This window comes from Dama dama, chromosome 18, assembly GCF_033118175.1.
Source record: "Dama dama isolate Ldn47 chromosome 18, ASM3311817v1, whole genome shotgun sequence".
Lineage (NCBI taxonomy): Eukaryota > Metazoa > Chordata > Mammalia > Artiodactyla > Cervidae > Dama > Dama dama.
Window position 1 is genome coordinate 34,457,160 of NC_083698.1, and position 24,207 is coordinate 34,481,366.

A 24,207-nucleotide genomic window follows, 5' to 3' on the forward strand; every position below is an offset into this window, starting at 1 on the left:
AACTGTGTAGAATTTTAAGGAAGGGCTAAGAGATAAAGTGACATTTGAGATGGGTCATGAGGATGGGAAGGGATTTATCTTGTAAAGAATATTTGGGGACTTATAAAAAAAAGCAGATTTTGCTAATTTTAATATCAAATCTACTTCTACAATTCTCCTGCCTACACTCAAAACTGTAAAAGTCCATAGCTGGTATTTCTTATTTAATAATTTATATTCATTATTTGCACCTACCAGTCTTCACACTGTTCTTAGAAAATGCTGTTTAGGGACAATGAAGCATAAGGGCTACATACTGAAAGTATTCTATTAAAAGAGAATACTATTTTGAAAATCAGTTCAAAATAGATTACAATCTCAAGTAGTCCTAAATGCAGCTAAATGTCTTGAAAAAAAATCACCACTGACATATGTTCTAGGCTAAGAATTATATAATTAAAAATCATAAGCATAGTAAATTAATAGGCAATGCTCCTCAAGCTAGAATTGAGTTCTGTTGTATTGCTTTCCTTGAAATTAAGTATATGAAAAAAGAAGAAAATGGTTGACTTAAATGCTCAAGAAATTTAGCTTTAATAAAATAATACCCAAAATATACTTTTCTTCTAACATGGGCTTATGTGGAAGGGAAAAGGAATTTCAAAAGGAAAGAATAGAAAATGAAATAAATGTTAACCAAATTCTTTATTACCATTATTTTATTGTTGTTGCTAATTAATTTTTTAATCACATTTGAAGAGGACTTCAGTAAATAGACATATATATATATATATGACTAAAACAGTACAGAATAAGAAAACTCAAAAAGAAAAGGTGCTCTCCAGGAATTAACAGGAAAACTAGAAAAACTTCATTTTTACCTGTGAGCATTAAATTTCATTTTGAAATTCCCATCAACCAAGGTTAAAAAGAAATAAGTTCTCATTGACTGATAAAAAAGTAATGTATCAGTGCTTCATCAGAGAAAAGCTTCCCGGCATTAAATTCTTGGAGGAATTTATCATGTGTATCATTATTTGAGATGTTGACTGGTATAATGAATAGTGGTTTTGCAGACATTGGAAGAGTATTCCTCCTGAGATCATTTGTTATATCATCCTACCATAAAAACTAAAGGCATAATATTACACTGTAATCAGTGAATCAACTTCTATGAGGAGCCTGTAATAACACTTGGAGGAAAATTTTTTTAAAAAAGATAAATTAAATCAAGTCATTTGGAAAAAAGAAAATCAAATTCCCCAGGGCAGTGATGATAAATGAAAACTGTTATGTGTTTTAAATTGTTTCCACTTTCAGAGTAGATGTTTCAAATCTCATTGTGAATTCAAGATACTAGGAAGGTAAAGAATTTTTATGTGCCATTTCATATTTGAGAAAGGCAGAAAGCTGATTAACCAAAATCAGATAACTATTAATTCTCTCGTAGTTAATTTTCACAAAACCCACTGCAATCCGGCTTCTGTTCCCACCTCTGACTCAGTTCTTGTAGGGACTAAGAATGATTTTCAAACCACCTCTTCAAATAGAATTTGCATAGGACAGCTTCCACATCCCTCTCCCACATTTGGCTGACTTAGTTAAGTTTCTGCCTAGATGTCCATGATGCTGCTTTTCCTATCCTTCCATGCTTAGCCGTCATATCCCCTGTTTGGGGCTCCCCTCTTATGCCTGTTCCTTAAGGTCATCCAGAAGTCTGTCCTTGGCCCACTTTTTCTCTCTGTATTGACCCTAATCCCTAGATAGACTCCAATCTTTTATATTTGAGCTTTCAACTAATTTACTAAACTGCTTATATGAACCTAAAATATATACTTTGTAATCTTCTTAAAACCAGTAAGTTCACAATTGAACTCTGTTCTCTTTGTTCAAGCATATCTGCTCACCTTTCCTTGTTGATTTCAATTAATAACTCTATTCATTCTTGCCAATAGCATGAGAATTACTGTAAATAATTGCATGGTGTACAATGCAACATTTACAATATTGTAATAATAGCACAAGAAATTTAAAATTCTATTTTACCATCCTCTCTGTCAAATATTTCATCAGGACTAGCATGCCTCCTTCATATTTCTATTTGATTTCTCTCTGCTTTGCATAATCTACTGCCATGATTAGCTGCCTTGTCCCCTCTGCCCTAGATTGATCAAGAGAAACCTACTTGGCCTTCTTACCTTCAGGCTTGTTGCTCGTCATTACAGTAGTCACACTGCAACAAGGCTCATTTATCTAAAAAGAAAATATTTTCTCAATGGCTTTCTCCTCTTGGATGTCTTCTGTGTCTTTTCAACACCTATATTAGAGTTACAAGCAAGGCTATGTAGACATTTCTTTGGTTGGCCCCTGCTGATTTCTCCTTTCTCTTCTCTTTGCAATTTATACCCTGTTAATGGCAAAATTGCTCCCATTTCCTGCACTCACACATGTTCTCCTATTTTGTGGCTTTGTACTTTGCTTGAAGTCCTAGCAGGACCACCTCATCTTTCTTCACCTGCTCTTACTCATCATTTAAGACCTGGCTCAGGCACCATCTCCCACAGGAAGCCTCTATAAAATCCCAGCTGGGCTAAATGCCTGTCATCTGCTCCATCTGAACAATTCGCATTTTGTGTTTGTATCTTCTTTTGTTGCAACTATCCCTACTAGACTGGGACCTCCTCAAGGGCAGGAATCACATCTAATTCATTTCCTTTCTTCCCCATAGCAACTATTTCCGTATCTGTAAATGATTGATAGATAGCCATTAAAATAAGTGGAATTAAAATTATTACCATTATTTGTGTTTTCCCTTCTATGAAATGCATATCTTAATATAAACCAATGAGAGGAATATAAATTTAACTTGTGCACTACCGTCTCTTTTAACCCTCTCTGAAGAAGATATTTAACTTTTCCTCCCCAAATGATAGAAACAGTAAACACTCTCCAGAAACCTTAACCTCAGCTAAATTGTTCTACATCATGCCAACTACATTTAACATCAGACCCACACAAATGACTTTCATCCCAAATACCTACTTCAGAAACTAGTATAGGAGATGCTTTATAACTAGGTTTTATTTAATAAAGCAATAATTTGACATTTGAACTATCATAAATATTTTCATGACACAATATAATATATTAGATTTCCTATTCCCCAACTGATATTACAGTTATGCATGGAATAGTATGAATTATCAAATTTTTATTCTTAACTAAAATAATCAAATATTGCTAAAATGTTGAGTGATAGACTTCAGACTATGGCTTGGAAATACACTACAGAATACAGTATTTTCAGCACTAGCTGGAACCAAAAGTGGAATACATCTTATTTGGTTAACTCATTTATAGAGGAAGCATTGAGGCCCCAAGAAGTTCGTTATCTAATAACACATAACTCATTAGTGCCCAAGCTGATAATGGGACTCAGGCCAGGTTTCTCTCATCACACTGTACTGCCTCCTTACTTGCTATTTAAAAAAATAATCCAGGTACTTGGGTCAAACTTGAGCTTACACACAGCTCCCCCACTATACACACACACACACACACACACACACACACACCCCATTACATGAAGTGGCTAAATATTGGAGTCTTTTGTTATCATTTCTATGTGAACCACTGAGCAATGTGCAAGACTCATTTCAAAAATTAACAGGATCAATGAGAAGGTGTTACAGAATTCATCTCTGTTTTTCAGTTCATTCTAGATTCTTTCCAGGTATATATAACAAAATGTAAGTCTGAAAAGTGGTTTTTCATCTCCAGTAAATACTAAATAAAACAGAAGAAAAACAAAAACAATTTTAAAATGCAATTATTAGTCACCAAGAAAATAAATTTTTATATTTAAAATTGAATGAAGTTGTATAGGCCACTATCCCATTAGTTTTATCAAGCATACTGTTTAGAACTTGAACATTATTTTTAGAATATTAAATATACATAGTATCCAATTCTTATAATGAGACTCAGGTGATGGTATTTACCTTTAGACCCATTTAAAATGCACTAATCAGAAACCTGCAAGTTTCTAGATCCTGAGTCTGATTTCTGAAAATGCCCATTATCACTTTTCCCAAGACTAAAATCTGAGAGCAGTAATTTTTCAGGATAAGGATATAGGTGAAAGATAACTGTTTTACTTGTACTTAAAATGCAGAAATCACACATGAATTTGTATCATTCAAGAAAAAAGAAAAATATTTTATTACACATTATTGAAAAAATACCTCAGTACCTAAAAACACCTAAGTACTCTTTTAAATGTACCTAAGCACTTTTTAAAGAATACCTAAGTACTTTTTAAAAATGCGATTAATTATCTTTTGTATATAGTTTAACATTTATAATTGAATGGCATCTAGGAGATTGTTGGTATGTATTTCTAAGCACCTAGTTTTACATTGCCTCTCCAACTCAATTGTGAATCCATCATGGTAGGGTTGTATTCATTTGTCTTTGAATTTTTACAATTTTAGCACAGAATGACTGACACAGAAATTCAATCAATTTTTGTTGAATTATATTTGGCATGTATATGTGTATATATGTGTATATATATGTGTGTGTGTGTGTAAATATATAGATATATATATATATATAATCATGTATAAACACATATAGACACAGGTTTACATATATACTTGCATACATGCATATATAAAAATCATTAGGCTAAAATGCTTTAAAATCTTGGTGGAAAACGTGTTCACTTAACTTCAAACTCCTCACTGTCTCACTGTTTTATGACCCTCCTTAGATATATAGCCTTATTCTTTGATAGTGGTACTTCTTAGTATAGAACAATTGAAAGGAAACCTGCGTCCCCCACCAGCAGCCCCACAGATCTCCCAGGAAAAGGGTGACACATTTTCCCCACATCTACTTGCACCATAAGAATACTTACTTCTTAAATGTTATAACACATGACATTTAGTTTATGGGGAGAGCTGGGCAAGACGAAAGCCATTTGTGTCAAACCCATACCTAATGAAATTCTATTATTTAAGGTATTTCATCACTCAACTACAAAATACATTTCTGCATATCCCACACTAGGACATAGTAAATCCCTTCAGTTAAATGTAATTTTAAACCATCATATTTTTTACCTTTTTTTTTTCTTTATTACTAAAGTAAATTAGTCATTGACTAGTTTCTTGAAATCTGGGATTTGTTTTTCAAACTAATCTTCCTGAGTTCAGGATACACACAGTTCTTTCAATCAGTTTTTGACAGAATAGGCAGAGTGCTTCTGAAAACTTTAATATCTCTTTCAACATTTTGCTGTTCATCTGAATATAACAGTTTTGACAGCCAGCTTTGTCTCTTGCTGCCAACCCCATCCTGCATCTCCCAGGATCCATAACAATAGTCAGGAAGTCATTCACTTACATTTATTGAGGACCCATTGTGGGAAAGAAATTGCCCTAGGAACTTCACAGGAAGTAATCCATATGACCATCACCATTGAAGATGTCCTATAATTAAAGTGCTATTGAAGACAAATATATTCATGATATGTGCACTACACTGACAGAATGAATACATAAAAACATGCCCAAACACAATGCATATGTATAAAGATTTAGCTCATAATGCATAATGAGTGTTGGAATGACTAGAGTTAAAATAATTTATTTTGCAAGATTTTCTAGAGAATTGAATTTAAAGAGGAGAATAACCAAATTAGAGATAGAATGAACTAGGGAAGGGGACACTTACTATAATGATAATGTATATAGAAAAAAGATACCTTACCCATATTTTTTTATAGTACCCAGTCACTCAATATTTACAGCTGACAGAAAGGGCTATGGTAAGTAACCCAAAGTGCATTTAATGAAAACACACACCAAAAAAAAAAAAAGAAAAGAAAAGAAAAGTAAGAGCAATTTGGGAAAACCTTTAGAGTAAATAAAAGGTCATCTTAATTTGTACAATAAAATTCACCAAAGTGAAACTGCTGTCTTATTTCACTTTCTTTTCTGGTATTTTTAAAGGATTCCACTGCATTATGAAGATATTAACATTTAAATACATAGGAATGGGAAGAAAGCTATAGTGTCAGTCATGTAATTTTTATGAAATTATTCTGAAATCGTTTGAGGCAAAGGAAACCTGATCTAGCTGCTGGGGTGGCACACAGCCGGCCAGTGTTAGATCCCTCAAGTGCCACATCCTGCATCTTGTTAAATGTAACTCAATAGTCTCTATTTCAGCCGAAGGGTCTTTATTTTCATCCTGGCACTCCAGTCTTAAAGTAGACTGAAGCTTAAGTTTGTTTAAAGCTACAATATGATTATTCTTATAAAACAATTAGTGATATTTGAACCACTTTCTGATAGACTCAATTTAGCAGGAGTCTAAGTGGCTTTCCACGTTTATTGAATTCACATTTGAAAATGCTGCTAAATACATTTGAAACACAGCATTTTTTGAGGGAATACAACTGGACAGATTTTTTAAATTCCATAGAGGTTTATAAAACATGAGTCTTTTTTTAAAATCTGCTTAACATATCCCACTATTTATGGCCAATAAATCTATAAAGCTTTGCAATGGACTGATACTTATACAAAAATAAAAATTGTAATTCTATTCAGATTTTGATAATTGTATTTTCATACTTCTTAATGTTTTAATGTCTGGCAATTAGAGTGAAAAATAAATATAAGATGGACTTATTTTGTAATTTAATATATCCATAACAATTTATTTTGTGAATCTAAATGATATATTGTGGGTATCCATTTGTTAATTCGAGAAACTGTTCAAAGATAGTTGTATAATATCAATCATTGTCCTGTTTTTGCCATTGTGTTTTAACAGTAATGATAAAGGTAAAAGGGAAAATGTTCCTGTTGAAACTATTATAGTAAAACATTCCACTAGAATGGAAAATTAACTTATTTCCCAGCCAATCAAGATTCCCTAGTGTTCTGAAAACAGCATGAAACAAAATTTGAACAGTTAAAATACTAAAGAGTGCTGATGACCTATAAGATGTAATGTCTTAAAATATAAATAGTAGCAGGAAATATTCCCATAATAGTTGTACAGGTGTTTCACCTGTTGACCTAAACTTCTCTGCTTCCTAAAGTTAAGCATGACACTTTTCTGGGAAAATAATTTGCTCTGAAATGTAAATATGGATTCATGAAGTTTGCAACTTAGATTATTAAAAAAAAAAAAAACTTGCATATTGAGGATTTAGTGCTCGTAATGGGTCTTTTACTAATTTAAAGCTTGAGTTACCATAAAAGATACAATTCTTTCTCTACTGTATAAGCTGTGAAAGGTGGAGGATCTCAAACCCACATCTGGCCAAGTGAGTCACCAGTGATTTATTAAGATGTGAAATGCTGCTCTCCTTCAATTTGCAGCTGCCTATGGGTGCAAGGCTGATTAGCGAAGGCAACCACATGCTTGTTAATCTAAGGCAGGTTCTCTACTTGCTGCTGCCTTCTGTAATCTTCATATTTTAATTAAGCTATCTTAGTCTTTGTGGTCAAACCTGCTGCACTTGATATGTAAATTTGGTGCATTTAAAATCTAGCATGTAATACTAAATGTATAATGTTTGAACACCCCAAAGTAATAGCAGTCTATATGCTCCTTTCTTCTTTTTCCATCTAGCTTTTGCAATGATTCTCAAAGGGCTGTCTTTTCTTTCTCCAAAGGGCATTTTAGAATCACTATATTTTACCAACAATCTTTACATGTCACCCTGGCCGTCCGTATTCAGTTCTCATCCCCAAAGGTTTTGATCAAACTCTGTGATTGCAGTCTGACGACACGCTCTGTGATGGTGGGAACTCTACCTTGAATGCTGACTCCCTGGACATCCTTGTACTGTCAAAGATGATAACTGATTTGATTGTAACAGCCATTAGGTAGCAGGTGATGACCAATATCTTTTCTAGCCAAAGAAACTAAAATTTCAATCATATTGCTACAAATTGTGATCTTGTGGTTTAAATCCAGATGTCCTATGTCATATGCATTGTGGTGGCTTTCACAATTTTGGTGACTTTCTTTCTGGGAGTTTTATAAACATCTCTAAATTTTTAAAATAAAAAAAAGTGAGAACTTACTGCCATTTGAAAACACTATATATTTGCTGACACTGTAGAATTTTTATTTTGATTAATGTCCATACTAGCAACATACTTTAATAGTTTTAGGCTATAGGGAATCTGAAGAGAGGTCTTAATTATGAGAAGAAGTATATATTGAATAAAAATAATAATAAAAAAATAGCAAAACTTTCCATGCTTTGAAGAAAAGATCAAAAGATATTTTATGGACTATAATATGGTTTCTTCAGCAGCATTTTAAATGAACAATTTAGAAATCTCTCAGTGTTACTGTCTGCACCAATGCATGTTTAATATAGGAACATGGAAAACTAGTATAATTGTATCTGCAAAGAAACTGTTTCTACCAAACCATTTATAAAAATTGTGAGATTCCTGGGCCTATCTAGCATATATTTCCCCTGACTCTTTAATTAATTAATTAATCTGTTAATTAATAGGTTAAACTTTACTCTGTGCCAGAAGTTATGCTGAGCAATGAAAATAAAATAATGAGAAAAAGTTTCTGTTCTCTTTGCGATTAGAGTCTATTGAGGAAATTTATTATAATACGAAGTAATAAGAACTAAAATAGATGTATGCACCTAGCACCATAGAATCATAGGGGAGAAAGCTTCCAGAACAGTCACAAAGCATTGTGAAAATTTATGCAAGTCTTTTTTTCTTAAAGCAATCTTATACCCTGAGTTCCTACTGTGAAATCCTAATATAAGCATATTAATTTTAGGAGACTACAATAGCCTATGATCAGAAGTAATCCAGCAAAATGCGTAGAAAATTCTGCCATCAGGTAGTGTCTTCCATAATAATAGAAAACATATTTCTAGAAGGAATGAAAACGGACACAGGATTTGATGAAAAGAAAATAGCAGTAGAAAAGTATTATAAGTGAATAAATAAATCTCTTTCCAGCCCAAAAGAAGTACAGAAGACTTTGTAGATTTTTTTATATTTATGGTAGAGAAGTTTTTTACAAAGATAAACAGGCATCAGTTATCAGGAATACATATCACTAATTCTCAAAAAATATGTAATTTGTTTTACAAGACAAAATGACTGTCACCTAGGCAATTCTCAAAATCTTGTTGAATAAATGGGTAAATATAAAAGAAACAATGCAAGAAATATGAGACCTGAAATTGTTTCAAAAATGATTGGATTTGAGAGTAAAGAAAAAAATATATATCTATATCTAAAATTGTGTCTCTAAAACCAAATTAGCTGTGCTGGGTTACAGACAATGGCCAACGCCTACAAACTCATGTTGACAGTCTAAGAAATAGATGACCACATTTAGCTTGATTCACTCAAATTTAGTTTTATTATTTCCCTTAAGTGTGTTTATTTTCGCTTAAGGAAATTTAAATAGGTTTCACAGCATTATTAAATTGGCAGTAACTCTTTAATATGTCAAAGCAAGACTACCAAACAATGTGATTATATCAAAAACCATCAGATGCTATTTCCACAAAGTTATACAATGAGAATTACACTTGCTTAAAAATTTAAGTTAAAAACTAACTAGTGGGGTTTTTTCTTATGAATCATCAGCAAATTATTACTGCTAATTTCTAAACTTTGAGATAATAAAGTTAAAATTGTGTGAGAATATGGCTTGTTGTAGTGAACATTATTTTTATGCTGCAGAGAGTGCTTTATAATATTCTATTAGATATTTGAGGTATTTGAGGGACATTAGGTGCTTTAAGTTACTAAAGTTATACATCACCTTTGAAAAAACAAGCAAGAGACTAATTACATTTGCCATTTAAGTCCTCTAGTCAAACCATTTTCAACTTGGATCTGTAATTTAAGAAGATTCAAGGCTGGACAATTTGATGTTATTTTCCCTTCTCATTGGTATGGTAGAAATGAGAAAATGAATTTTTGTTAATTGATTTTCAAGGAGACTTATTCTTTGAATACTTCCAGAGGAAAATGGGGAAGACTTAAATTTTCTACATAAATCACTTGTAAATAAAAATACTAATGGGTAACTAATAAACAAGGCATTTTCTAATCTCTCCCATAAGGTGACAGCTGCTTCTGTAGCCAAGACAGTGAAATGAAACCTGGCAAATAATTCTAACACCACCCCCACATCACAAAAGAAGAAAATGGAGGGCATAGACTAGACCAAATGATACTTAACACTTGAAACAATACAGAATAGGGGAGAAAACAATTGAAGTCTTTCCTAACTCTTGCAATCTGGAGAAATCTGTGCCCTTGAAAAGCAGAATGCTCTGTAGTTTTTGAGTCACCATCCTCCAAACACTTGGTTTTGCCATTATAATAATAAAGCTTTTTAAGGAGCTTTAATTCTAGGCTTCAGCACTTCTGTTCCCTATCCTTATCAGTTTCAAACTCTTTAAAAACATTTTTAAAAAAAGAAAAGAAAGAAAGAAAAAAAGTCCCCTTCCTAAAACATACGGATTTTAGTAAAATTAATCTGAGGTGCAACATTCTTTTCAGTGGTAACAAAGGGAAACGATGAATCTACTTTGCCTGAGTCAGAAGTAAAATAATCCTTTAAACAATACTGCGCAGTTTCTTCACTTTGTTTGCTTAGGACAGATCTGCTTATTTATTTATTCAGTAAGAAGCTGTGTGCTATGCCTTTGCTGAAAGCAAATAACTAATAACTTCATATCCTGCAACACTCAACAGCCAACCTGCTCATTTCATTTGTATTCCATGGACGCCTCATTTTTTCCTCCTCACTGCCTACCCTGTACTGATCAGTATTAACAATGGGATTTTTGTCTCACTTGAAAACTTTCTTGTTCCATTTGAGTTGAGGTGGAGACACTCTCACTTAAAAACAAAACAAAACAACAACCACAATAGCAAAAACCTACACAGGTATTTCAGTGTTTTATTATCGCAATATATTAATACTCAGGAAAACTGCACTCACTTATCAGATAATCGAATAAAGAAGCTGTAGTGATTCTACTCCTTAACTAGGTGAAAAAGGAAAAATCCCATGTGCAAAACATTTTGAAATGTTGAAAAATATGATTGATTTTAGAAGGTGAAAGAAAAGAGAGACTGTGGAAATGATAAATCCCATTCCTGTGACTAGATTTTAGCCACTTTTGGCTGCATAGACACTAAACATAAACAAAATTTTATGCATCTCTCTTTTTTTTTTTTTTTTTTTGGTCACTCTCTTCTGTTCCCCACACAAGTGAAATAAAACTTGCCTGCTAGCCCTTTGAATTAAATCCTCAAGGAAAGAGAAGCTATCATTTTACCTGAACACTAAAGAGCCTTCTCCTGCAATTTTTGATACCCCTTAATTGTTTAAACATTTTTTAAACCTAGAGTCACAAATAATGTGACTGAACTCCTGAGTTAATTTAACATCTATCATGTAAATTCATTTGAAAAACAAAAGGGCCTTTACCTCCAGTCCCTATTTACTTTAAATATAATGAACACTGATGTCATAAGAAAAAACATAAAACTGTTTTTTGCTTACACTGTTGCAAATTCAGTTTGGAGGAACTACTGGATTCTTTTACTGAGATCTCTGTTCATGGGTGTGTAGGAGGGGAAGGGAGGAGTTAATGCTTCCCTAGAGATTGAATTCCCTTTGCTTCTTACCAGTCTCTCCTCTCAACTCATGCTTTCACATGTGGCTTATACTAAAAGCATTCATAAGGGTCAGATTATAAAAAGTTTAATTTAATTTCTTAAATATTGCTTTTAACCTGCCACCCCCACTTCTCAGCGACTACCACAGTAATTAGTAAATAACTATCATTTTTGGGGGGCTAGAATGAATAATACATCAACTATTTAGTTTTCCCAATTAATAAGATGTCTTCTGATCTTCTAAAGAATATTTTCACCCACACATTTTCTTTTTTAGAAAAAAAAAAAAGATTCAAATTCCCTTACCAGAAAAACCCTCATTAAAAATGAATTTCCAGCATGAGATGTCAGAGCAAGGGCAAATGTTCTACTCTGACATTTGCTATAATTCTGTTGATCATAGGCCTTTCTCATATACTAATGAAGCATTCCTTTGAAGGAAAAAAAAAAAAAAACGGAAATAGCAGATGTTGAATAGAAAGTAATACAGTTTTGTTTTGTTTTTTTTTTTTTCCTTGACTCAATTGAATAACACCTTGGGAAGAATATGGAAATTTTTATTTGGTTTTAGTATTTGTTTTCCTTCTTGGTGTTGTTTCATAGGAGAGCTGGTTATCCAACTCATTTTGAAATTCTTAACTCAGTAGTTTCTCTTAAAGAGGCCTCTAGTTCTGTGGGTGGCACACATTTTGAGGGTGTTTCTATATCTAACCAGGGTGGAGTGGGATTGCAGGGAGAGACAGATGTGTTTAATGATGTACACTGTAACTTCAAGTACCTTTACTCCACTCAATCTTTTAATTATATCTGAGCAATGTTTCTCCTTATATACTTTTATGTACAAATATAGCAAGTATTTTTGCCTACCACTCACAGAAAATTTCAGGGTGTCTATACACTGGAGAAGCACTTGAGACACCATCTCACAAGTTAGAACAATTTCTACTATTAAATCACAATGTTTATTGCCATCTCAGTGTGTTTCATAATAAATAATAAACTATATGAAGTAGACATTTAAAATATACACATTGCTTTTAGCTAATAGAGGAAAAGATCAAAAATACATTTCCTATGGAAAATTGCTTTAACATGTATCTTCTACGACTATACCAATCTTAATTGAGAAAGAAGAGTTAACCAACCTGCAGTGAAGTTGGAAGAGTTGCTTCTCTAGAAAATCAAGCATACCACCCAGAAAACTGCCTGTCAGAGTTTTATACTTGGAAGTCTTGTAATCCATCTCAATATGGAGTGAGGTGAGATTAAAAACTACAGATTTATTTGACAGAAATGTATACAACAGCATGATCACCATATTAAACACCTGCTCAGATTTGACTCTGTAGCAGAACTTAGTCACATCTGAAAACTTGAAATTTAAGAAGATATTAGGAGCTCAGTTGCAAGTAGAGTTAATTATAGCACATGATGTAGATTGTGGGTTAGAAAATAATTGAAAATAGAGATATTACTTTAAGAGAAACAAAATAAGATTTTTCACTGTGCCTTAAAAAATACAGTGTTAAAAGGTCAATATATTATTTCTGACTTTTAAAAATGTAAGTAATACAGTAAGATCAATGGTTAATGTGGCAGATACAGCAGGCTTGACTGTGTCAGGGCTGAGTTCACATATTCTGAGTAGGGAGTGATGTTTCTTAGGAGGTGAATTAAAGTCCACATTTCAAGCAGGCAGATGTTGATAGATTCTGATAAACACCCACCCAAGTCCATCTCAACTTTGCATCTACTTCATCTGAGAAATAGGTGGCACAGTGGTAAAGAATACATCTGCCAACGCAGGAGATGAGGGTTCGATCCCTAGATCAGGAAGATCCCCTGGAGACGAAAATAGCAACCTTCTCCAGTATTCTTGTCTGGAGAATCCCATGGACAGAGTAACTTGGTGGGCTACAGTCCATGGGGTGACAGAGAGTCAGACACGACTGAGCAATTACACACCCTGTGTGCAACTGGGAAACAGGTTTAACCTTGATTATCCCTCACACATTTGGGTGTATAAGGAAAACATAGAAAACGACTTTATTTATCCCCAACATCAATTCAGAAATCAGTAGAAATATAACAAATACTTTGGTAAATATTTTTCAGGCCTGTATTACATTCCTTCCTTCCTCTCTGCCCTCCTTTTCTTTCTCTCTTTCTTTCTACACTAAAAAAAGTCTATCTGTGGTCACACTTTTCTATTATTATAATGTAATCAGTCTAGAACAGTAATACTTACATAAAGAACTTCCTATTCTACATTTTTTTAATTAAAAAATCTACAGAGAACTAAATGTGAATTCATTAAACTTTCAAATATTTGAAAAGACCTAAAGATCATAAAAATTTCAGAGAGTAAGAAAAATATCAAATGTAAATAAATACATCAGAGTTTTTAAAAAAAGAAACCTGTGTTTGGATATAAACATGGGGGTGTCTATGTTACCCAATTCTGATTTCAATTTTAAATTATTTCTTTTAGAAAATGAAATAATTCTGTCCTAATTTTGTGGTCCAAAATATAGATTGAGTGTCTTTCTTCTCCATGGAGTCAATTCTCACCCTCTTTTATCTGAGTTTTACCTACGATCTTTTATTTTTCCTGGAACACATCAAAATGTTTCAGGATTAGACATTACACAAGTGAAATGGATACATTTCTAAATTTGCTTATCCTGTTTAGTTTTGACAAATATAAACTTGCTCTCCTACTTGAAGTAACAAGAGCAGGAGAAAAATAAATATTTAAAATATATATTAGTGAAAATGGCATGACTATTTAAAGTATTTAAAATAATCATATGTGATATTTCAATAGAATAATCCATTAGTCCAATCTCCTAAATAATCCCAAAGTGACATGAATTCCTCCACAGAGTGAATGTCTATAGAGAGTAATCCATGGAAGACAGACAAGCCTCTTGTCATTTGTAGCCTTAATCCATTGCCCGGAGCATGAAAAGTGCTCAGGATAACAAGTGTGGGAATCAGTAAAATCAACATTATTTTTGGATTTTATTTTCTTAACAATACTGACTGATCAATAGGCTTGTGGGAAGTGACAAATACAATACGGTCTATTTGATGAATCAATCTAATGGAGTAGACACAGAATTCCTCCTCCCCTTCACCCATTCTCCCCCCTTTAAATCCTTTTCATTCTCTTCCTCCTCCTCCTCCACCTACTCTCAGGCAAACACAGACACACACACACACTTGCGCACAGAGAAAGAGCTGCTCTTTCTCTATTGGTCTGTAGACATTAAGTAATGAAAGCTGCAGTGACAATGCTCAGGTCATTTTTTTTTATATGAATACTAAACCACTTTCAATGAGTGTTCATGTTTTTAATTGCAAACTCTCCTTCTCCTTTCAGTCAAGTAAATTCTGTATTATTGTAACAGCCTTCTCCTCTGTATTTCTAACCTGTGTGTTGTACCTGGGGTGGAGGGAGGGTGCAAAGTAGAGAGAGTTAGGGAATATAAAGGGAAAGTTCTTTGATTTTTATGCACCCTTCCCCCCCCCCCCCCCACACACACATATCCTGTATGGATATCAGCTCTGAGAAAAACTAAAAGAAAAATAGAAAAGAAAATTTAAACACCTCAGACATGCCTATTTAGGAAAGAATTAGTGGTATTTGTATGACTGCATAAATACATGTATGTCCACAGAAAATTTAGTAACCCTTCACCAGCTCTTGAAGACACAGAGATACTCTCTTTATGTTGGTCCTTGACACTCAGCAGGGACTTTTGTGAACTTTGTCATCTTTCTCTGCTCTTTAAACCAAAACTAGGGAAGTGGCTTTAATTAATGAGATGTGATGCATTAAAGACTTTAGCCAGAGCATTCCAGAAGCTGAAAAACCGTAGATGTTTTTAAATTCTGAGTATCCTTTTGAGAATCCCTTGTTATAATTTATAATTCTCAGTGGACCTATATTTGTCTCGAACTGATTGTTGAAATGGGCTTTACTAGGAATTTCTTCCCTGAAATCGCAGTGGGGCGGGGGAGGGGGTGGTTGAGCCAAGGGGGTTTGTTGGAAGGAGGGAACAATCGCTAACAAGGCTTTAAAACCTTCAGTGGTTAAAGTTATACTGATGAAAAGGACAGACATATATATGCACATCTACATATGTATGCAGGCATAAACATACATATACACCACACAAGTTCAAGCAGAATTCTATAATGAGCGTGAGTTGTAAATGATGTAGGTAGCAGAATTCAGATTGTTTTCTCCAAATTGCACCTAAAAATGGCTATAAAACAACGCTTGCCTTGGGAAGTAAATTTATAGCTACATGCCTTTCACAGGCACGCTGGAGGGTTCTGCTCCCGGCTCTAATCTCTACGAGATGTTTTTTGCATGTGTTGTGTGACACGAGGGGAGGGGAGGGGGTTGAGCTTGCCTGATCTCCCATTGTCAGCCAGTCTAGTGAGTGTTGGGAAAACCTGTCTGTGGGATCTTGTGTCATCGCTCCCTACATGTGTCCAGGAAAAGTCCGCGCTGCTCACGGCTCCCCCCGCTCGCTCTCTCTCTCTCTCTCTCTCTCTCTCTCTGTTTCCCTTTCATTCTGCTTCCCCGGAGCCGGAGCCGAATGAAGCAGGGAGCAGGATTAGAGTCCGCCAGCTATCAGAAGAACCTAGATAAAAGGAACTGCTTCTTAAGCACCACTGCAGCAGCCCTTGTTTTTTCTTTCTTTTTTTCCACACAACAGTTGTGCCTCATTATCCGGTGCCTGGCTCGATTTTTTTTTTTTTTTTTTTTTTTTGAGGGTTTGAAGTTTCTGTGCTTCAGTGACTGTTACAGAAGAAGAGGTGTTAGTGTTGCCTGGAGGTCTTGATTGTCTGCATTTATGAATGAAACTGACCTAAATCACCTGTTACCTCCAGTTTCCAGATTGTTTGAACTTCTCTGGCCGCACAATACAGGACGGGAGACTGAAGCAGCAGAGGACCCACAGCGTCTGCAGCATGGGCTGGTTCGCTAGGATTGTCTGTCTTTTCTGGGGAGTATTACTTACAGCAAGAGCAAACTATCAAAATGGGAAAAACAATGTGCCAAGACTGAAATTATCCTACAAAGGTAAGTTTTTCTTTTCCTTTTATTTGGCCAGCTTTCTAATGCCCCGCTGCCCCCTGCCTTTTTATTCCTTGAACTCCCTCCCAACCTAAACCTTAAAACCTTGAGTTTAACCTGAGAAACCTTTGTGATTGTGTGGGTCTTTTGGAGATGATTGAAACACTTTTTTTTTCTTTATAAAATCATGCCTTCTATTGGATATATGACAATTTAAATGCAAACAAAGAGCATTTAATCACATTTGCAGAAAAGAGCTTGAATGCCTGGTAAATACAGATCGGTATATGTGATCGTATATCCTGTTAATTTTTCTCACTCTACTCCTGTTAAAAGATTTTTTTAAAACCACTATAGCAACAATGGTCTCTTTGTAGATATGAATGCCTCACATATAATAATTGTTATGATAAATTACATTTTCTTAGTTTTAGACAGTAAATGGTTAATTGTCGTCATGAATATTCAGTTTGTTCAAATCTGACAATCAGATGCTTAACATAAGCAGTAGATCATGGTTTGCCAAGAGAATATAAACTGGAAAGAACAGACTAGTTTTTCTACAGTGTTATGGTTGTACAAAAGACTGTGTATTTGGCTAATTGGTGTAAAGCTAAAACCTTTGAAATATAATGTTATTTCACTCTTATGTACTTCAGTGAGAACTGAAGAGATACTACTTTCTTGTTGTACAGTTAGTTGTGTGAACTTCTTTTCAAAACAAAGTATAAATTTAAGAGGGGGGAAAAAAACCCTTATCACATGGTTGGTCTGCTTACAGTTTAATGTATATGCTTGTTTTTTAATAAGGATTTTAAAGAAAATATTTGTTCTACAGTTGTTTAGATGGATTTTACAGACAGATGTGTAAAATCATGCTAATGTTAATTCTAATATGATGTATATAAATTTAATGAAAGAAAATATTTATATAGTGAGATATTATTAAAATGGAACTGAAGATTAAACTGTTTTAACACAAGTAGTTTTACTCCCTAAGGTGTTGCTTTCTTATGATTCTCAAATTTCTATAGTTGGGGGTGGGGCAGTGAGAAGCTTCAATTATACTCTGTCTTTAGTCTGTAATATGAAAGAAAATTATTGAATCTCTCTGTAGACATGTCTGTCTACTGTACATTACCCTGATGCCAGAAAACATATTCTTTAATTTTCACATGATGGGGAACATCTCTTTCTGAATACTCTAGGGTGAATGAAGACCACAAATAAGAAAGACAAATGTAATTTTCACACTTTTGGATTAGAAAATTAAACACCTATTAATGTGTTTATTTAGATTTATTACATAGATAAAATATATTGAATTGGAGACTATATTTTGATTTAATTTTTGGCTGTTAAAATGAGAATGAATTTTAAACATTAGCAAGCAGAATTGCAATTGTACTTATATAAGATTTTTAAAAAATAATCAAATAGTAAGCATTAAGTATTTAATTAAATCCCAGGTATATCTTTATATAGTAGCTGTCTTTAAATTATTTACCTAGTATATGATATTATGTTATCTCTGTTTTTGTCAGTTTTTGCTTTCTATTTTTATTCTCTGAGAGTAGTTCATCCAGTAATTCTTAGGCTGATGGTCCTTCTCCAAGTTTATATTTCTTATGAGTGAGTTTTACATACAAGTTTTGTTCCTGAAGATGTAAATAACTATATGCTATAATTTTGGAATAGGTTTTAGACATGACATGCCTTTTTAAAATCTACTGTATTTTAAGATCCTTATCTAAGTGCTAATAAATTATAAAATTGAGAATTGTGTTTATCTATTTCACAATAATTTTATTTCCTTGTTAATGGATTACTCTCCATTAATAGAAGAGGCACCAGTTTTTCCACATATTAGAAGATGGTATTTCATTAGAATAGTCTTTTGTTATATACAAATGCTTTAAACTTGTCTAAATGAAGTGAGCTGTATATATTGACAAGATGTGTACATTTGACACTGTGTTTATGAGCTCTTCTTAGTAATGGTATCCATTAGACTTATTCTGCTTTCCTTTAAACCAAAAGCTGCCTTACAACTACATAACAGTTCTATTGATGTACCTAGAGCTTGACAATTTGATAAAACAAGCTGTAAAATGAGCAGCAAAAAGAATAAAAGGGATTGCCCAAGCAATTTTATTCTATGATTTTATTGATACATCATTACCTTTCTTTTCTATATGTAGACTTGTTTTGGCAAAGCATCTGCCTGGTAACCGATTGTCAGTACTTTGTTTCTAAAGTATAATAGAGATTTTTTTTTTTTAGCTCCTTCTTTTTCCTCCTTAATTAGATGTCAAACATGGTTAAAACATTCACTGTTTTGCCCTTAAAAATATTCTAGCATGATTCTTGAAGAGTTAAATCCCTGCCAACTCTAATTTCCCATGGTCACTTGTTTTCAAAGATCCACCATTAAGTTAACTCTCTCATTGCTCAGGTTGCCAAGACAAAGTTTCAGGCAATCACTGTGCTTACTTTCTACTTGTCATCTTGTCTGATAGGAGATAAAAGAGATTTGATATGTTAAGTGAGAGAGAAAAAGAAGTAAAACACAAGAAGTCAGACTTTGTGGTAGATGTATATATATATTTAATAAGGTACCACTTTATTTTCTAGGAAAAATTAATAGAATAGATGTTTTCAGGACCATGTGGAGAAGTGATAATATTAGAAAAATGGGGTATGCTCACTTTTCCTCTGAACCAATCTGATTTAGAATCCTTGTGGGGGAAGCAAATGTGAGAACTCTATAAATCTCAGCAGTCACATACAAATTATCCTCAAAAAAACACTCACTCAGAGATAGTTTTCCCTTCCTTAAATTTATATAACATAGCTAAATGTTATAATTCTTATTTTTAAAATCAGTGCATAAATGATTATTTCCCCTACAAAACTAGTGAAATTTCACTTTTCCCATGAAATACCAGAATATCATAAAATTTTCCTTTTGGAGTTGTGGTACAATGAGGACTTCAGAAAAACCTATGGAAATCATAAGCAAATAAATTAGGTTTGGGGTTTTAAACAAATGACAAATGTTCCATCACTCAATGCCATGAGCTTTTCCAGGACAGTGTGTGCTTGAGTTTTAGTAGAAATCAAAGACACATGCAATTCTGAATATGATGGTGATCATGTGAATCCAAAGAATAAATCAGTTTCTTTAACTTTACCTTCAAGAGAAGACTTAGTAAATAGTACTTAAATAAATAGTAGATTTTTCAGAGGCTTTCTTCTCATATTTTGTAAAGGTTTATTTTCGCAGTCAAATTGTATAATTACTGTAAGAAAGGGGTTATTAGATAAGTCAAAATTCTCAAACATACATTTCAGATAGATGATGATGTTAAACTAAACATTATGAATCAGAATTTGCAAAACATTTTTTATTTGCCATTATTCAATACATTATGACCACTTCAAAATTTAGTTAGTATGAATAATGATTTACTAATTAAACTTGTTGACTTTTCAGAGATTTTCATTACTACTAACAAAGCACAAAAATATATGCCCATATACATATATGCACATATATGTATATGTGAATAGATAAATATATATTCAGGATAAAATTTATATTAATATTTTAGTGTTAATAAAAGCAATCTTGGTAAGTTGTAATAAAATGCTTTATAAATAAAATATATATTGGTTTAAAAGACAGTCACACATTAAAGTAAATGTATATGTATTTTAGTGGGCATGAACTTTTTGAGTCTCAGGAAAACCTTTCAGAAATATCTCAAGTATTCAAATAATAGTATAAGATGGAATTTGCCTTATATTGGAAATCTCAGAGATAAAATGGAATGTGTCTATGAAAAGTAAGGGTAATATATAAATATTTTCACAGAGCAAAGATGTTACAAATTCTTTGTAATACCTTTTCTCCAATAGTCACTGCGTATTTGGCATCAGGTTTCTTTTTTGCTGATTCTCATTTAGCATGGTCTTTTCTTCCCAAATTCTATTAACTGTAACAATCATCTTTTGATTCTGAAATCTTCAATTTAAGCACATGGAAAAACTGAACTTTTTATTTATCTACTCAACAAGTATATCCATGCAGAATAATTAAAAATAAATAAATAAATAAAATGCTAAGTCTCACATCTTGTGATTCAGTGTTGATCAGGTCATATGAGAGTTAGTGAAAGTCTCCAAGTTGAGGCTTCCCTGTTTATAGCACCAACCAGATTCAGTGTAACTTTAGCAAGTAAGAAGATGACTGAGACCACAAGTCCATCCCATGTAAGATTAACCCACCAACTTTTGAGAGGCAGTCTTTAATAGTTTAAGGAAACCTGAATACTGAAGAGATGAATTTTTCCAATTCTAATTTTTTTAGGTTGTTTCTTTTTATATAAATTTTATTTTCTAAATTCAATTACTGTCAGTGATATGAAGTACCTAAATATTTAGGTAACTAGATAGAAGTATAGATATAACTATAACTGAGTTTTCTTTTTCTTATTTTTAATTAACATATTTCAGTCAAACATGATTTAAAAATATGTTGTGATTTTCAGTCAATTATGTTTAAATTCTATATTTAAGAATGAATGCTACTGAAGGATTTGTTAGGAATAAATTTAATCTGAATCAATTCATACAATTGCATGTGTTCCCAGTAATAAAATAAAAGTTAAACTGTTGGTTACAGAGCATAATCCATTTATGTTTAGTATGAGTATATAATTGTATTTCAGATGTGAGCTTTGATAACTTATAAAGTTATCAAGAATTTAAAGTCAGCTGTAAAAAATTTTGTGGCTTAATTTCTTATCCTAATTTTTCTCATTTAAACTTCAGTGACACACCTATGTATCACAGTTCCCAAGATCATAATATTATACACACCTTTACATCTTTTTGGTAAATTATAAAATCTAAAATCAGGCTATTTTAAATGTAATTTATATTTGAGCATGTTCCAATCTTCCAGTGCTGAAGTAAATTTTTAATTAATATTTATCTAGCAATGTTCATTTACAAAGTCATGATATTATAGAGACATCTATTAATTGATGAAGACATTATACTTCATCATTTAAAAAAAAACTATGATAAAATGATCTGTTAATGCAAAGATATAAGCAAAATCTCCAAAATATATGACATATCTAAGTTTAGTTCATGCAACGAAAGCTTATTTTAAAAAGGCTAGCAGTTGTAAACATAAATTAGAATCAGTGAATCTTGGGATGAATTTTACCCATCAAGACTTCTAAGGTGCTGTTTAAAGGAATTACCATGATTTGCAGTTCTATGCTTCCGCTAATAGGTGGCACTAGCAATTTGTGACAGTTCTTTCATTTAGTTTGGAAAATGGGCAGGCTGCTAAGACAAGAACACGCAGAGTAATGTGGGGAGGCCAAACTTGGAAAAACTGGAGGAAGGGTCAAGCATGCACAAAGTAGAAGCATTAGTTAAAATAGGATTTGCTACAGAGTTTGGTGTGCTGTTTGCATTTGTTGGCACATGAGTGAGTGAGTAACTGAAAGTCACTCAGTTGTGTTCGACTCTTTGCGACCCCATGGACTATACAGTCCGTGGAATTCTCCAGGCCAGAATACTGGAGTGGGTAGCCTTTCCCTTCTCCAGGGAATCTTCCCAACCCAGGGATCGAACCCAGGTCTCCCACATTGCAGGCAGATTCTTTACCAGCTGAGCCATTCTAACCCTCAAAAAGTAAATTGTTATAACCAATAAATAAACAAATAATGTAATTTAACTTAAATGAGAATTTACATGTGAAATTGATCTGTAAAGTGTAAACAATGATGAGTGAAGTAGTGGTATAAACAATCAGAATGATGAAAGGACAGTGTCCTGTGGATATACATAATATATATATATGTGTGTGTGTACGTGTGTATACATATATATAATTATTTTAAGCCTGAATTATAAAATGGGCTTAATAGGAATGAGCCTGCCTGCCTGTGGCCATTATTGCCATCATTTACAATTGGAGAGTAGCTAGTTGAGAAAGTAAAATAATGTTTAGAAAATTATAATCAGTATATTTTAAAAGAATGACTCCTTTAGATTTGTAGGTTGTTTTAAATTATTATCATAATTAAACATACCAAAGAATCAATAAATTCCATCTGACCCAAATAAGTCTAAATGTCTCCAGTTACTATCTCTTCTATTGCCAAGACATAAACATCAGTATAAATAGAGAAATTGCCCACTATTTCCAAACAGTAACAAAGCTGGACTCTGTCAAACCGAGGATAAGAGGATATACAATTTATACTTGAATTAGGGAATGAAGATAAGCAAAAATAAAATTCTGTTGATAAATATGAAGAATGAATTGGTCTTAGTATTTAATACAAGCTTAGAGTAAAACTGAAAGGAACCACAAATTTAGGGAGTTTTGTCATCTCCTGAATGAGTCATTAAACCTGTATTTCCAGGTTTCCTTTGCTTGAAGAGATATGGCATGACAAACAAAGTTGACCAAACCTTACAGTAACTTAAATTGTCACCACAATCATAAACATGTCTTTGGATAAAATATAACATCACCCCCTTGAGTCTTCATCAGCAAGCTAAATGAAGCTTAGTTCTATTGAATATGTCCAATGAGTTCTTTAGTCCATAAAATTATTATGTGGATCATCTTTGTCGTGTCAGATTGAGAGTTTCTCCTGGCCAAATTTGTATCATTTTTCATCATTATAGTCTCAAAAGCTAGCACAGTCACTCATTGAATGAACTTGTTCTTCATCATGTATACCTTGTTTCTAAACACGAAATATACTTGTTTATAAATGAGTACAAAATTTAAAAATTGAAAAGTTTTAATAAATCAATGTATTATAAGTGAAGTGTACACTGTAACATGGTGGAGAAAGTAAATTCAGTGCCAGATACTAGAATAGGAGGATATCAGAGGAGGCATTCAGATGTGCACAAAGAACAGCTGCTGCTGCTGCTGCTAAGTCGCTTCAGTCGTGTCTGACTCTGTGCGACCCCATAGACGGCAGCCCACCAGGCTCCACTGTCCCTGGGATTCTCCAGGCAAGAACACTGGAGTGGGTTTCCATTTCCTTCTCCAGCGCATGAAAGTGAAAAATGAAAGTGAAGTCACTCAGTTGTGTCTGACTCTTTGCGACCCTATGGACTGCAGCCTACCAGGCTTCTCTGTCCGTGGAATTTCCCAGGCAAGAGTACTGGAGTGGGTTGCCATTGCCTTCTCCGACAAAGAGCAGTGGTATCTCCATAAACAACGTCTCCCCTGAGCCAAGCCTCTGGAAGACCACTGGAGAAGTGCATGGGAACCCCTTCCAGTATCCTTGCCTGGAGAATCCTATAGACAGAGGAACCTGGCAGGCTACAGTCCATAGGGTCATAGAGTCAGACACAACCGAAGTGACT

The 24,207-nt window shown here is 33.4% G+C and overlaps 1 protein-coding gene across 3 annotated transcripts in view; it reads left to right on the forward strand.

Annotated features, from left to right (window-relative positions):
• SEMA3A (semaphorin 3A) overlaps positions 1-24,207 on the forward strand; it is a 506,000-nt gene that overhangs the window by 265,214 nt on the left and 216,579 nt on the right. For all 3 annotated transcript variants that reach the window (XM_061165131.1, XM_061165130.1, XM_061165132.1), the window contains one exon: positions 16,605-16,797. In XM_061165131.1, the coding sequence (XP_061021114.1) occupies positions 16,686-16,797 (112 nt within the window). In that variant the 5' untranslated portion in view covers positions 16,605-16,685. The remainder of the gene's footprint in view (positions 1-16,604; positions 16,798-24,207) is intronic.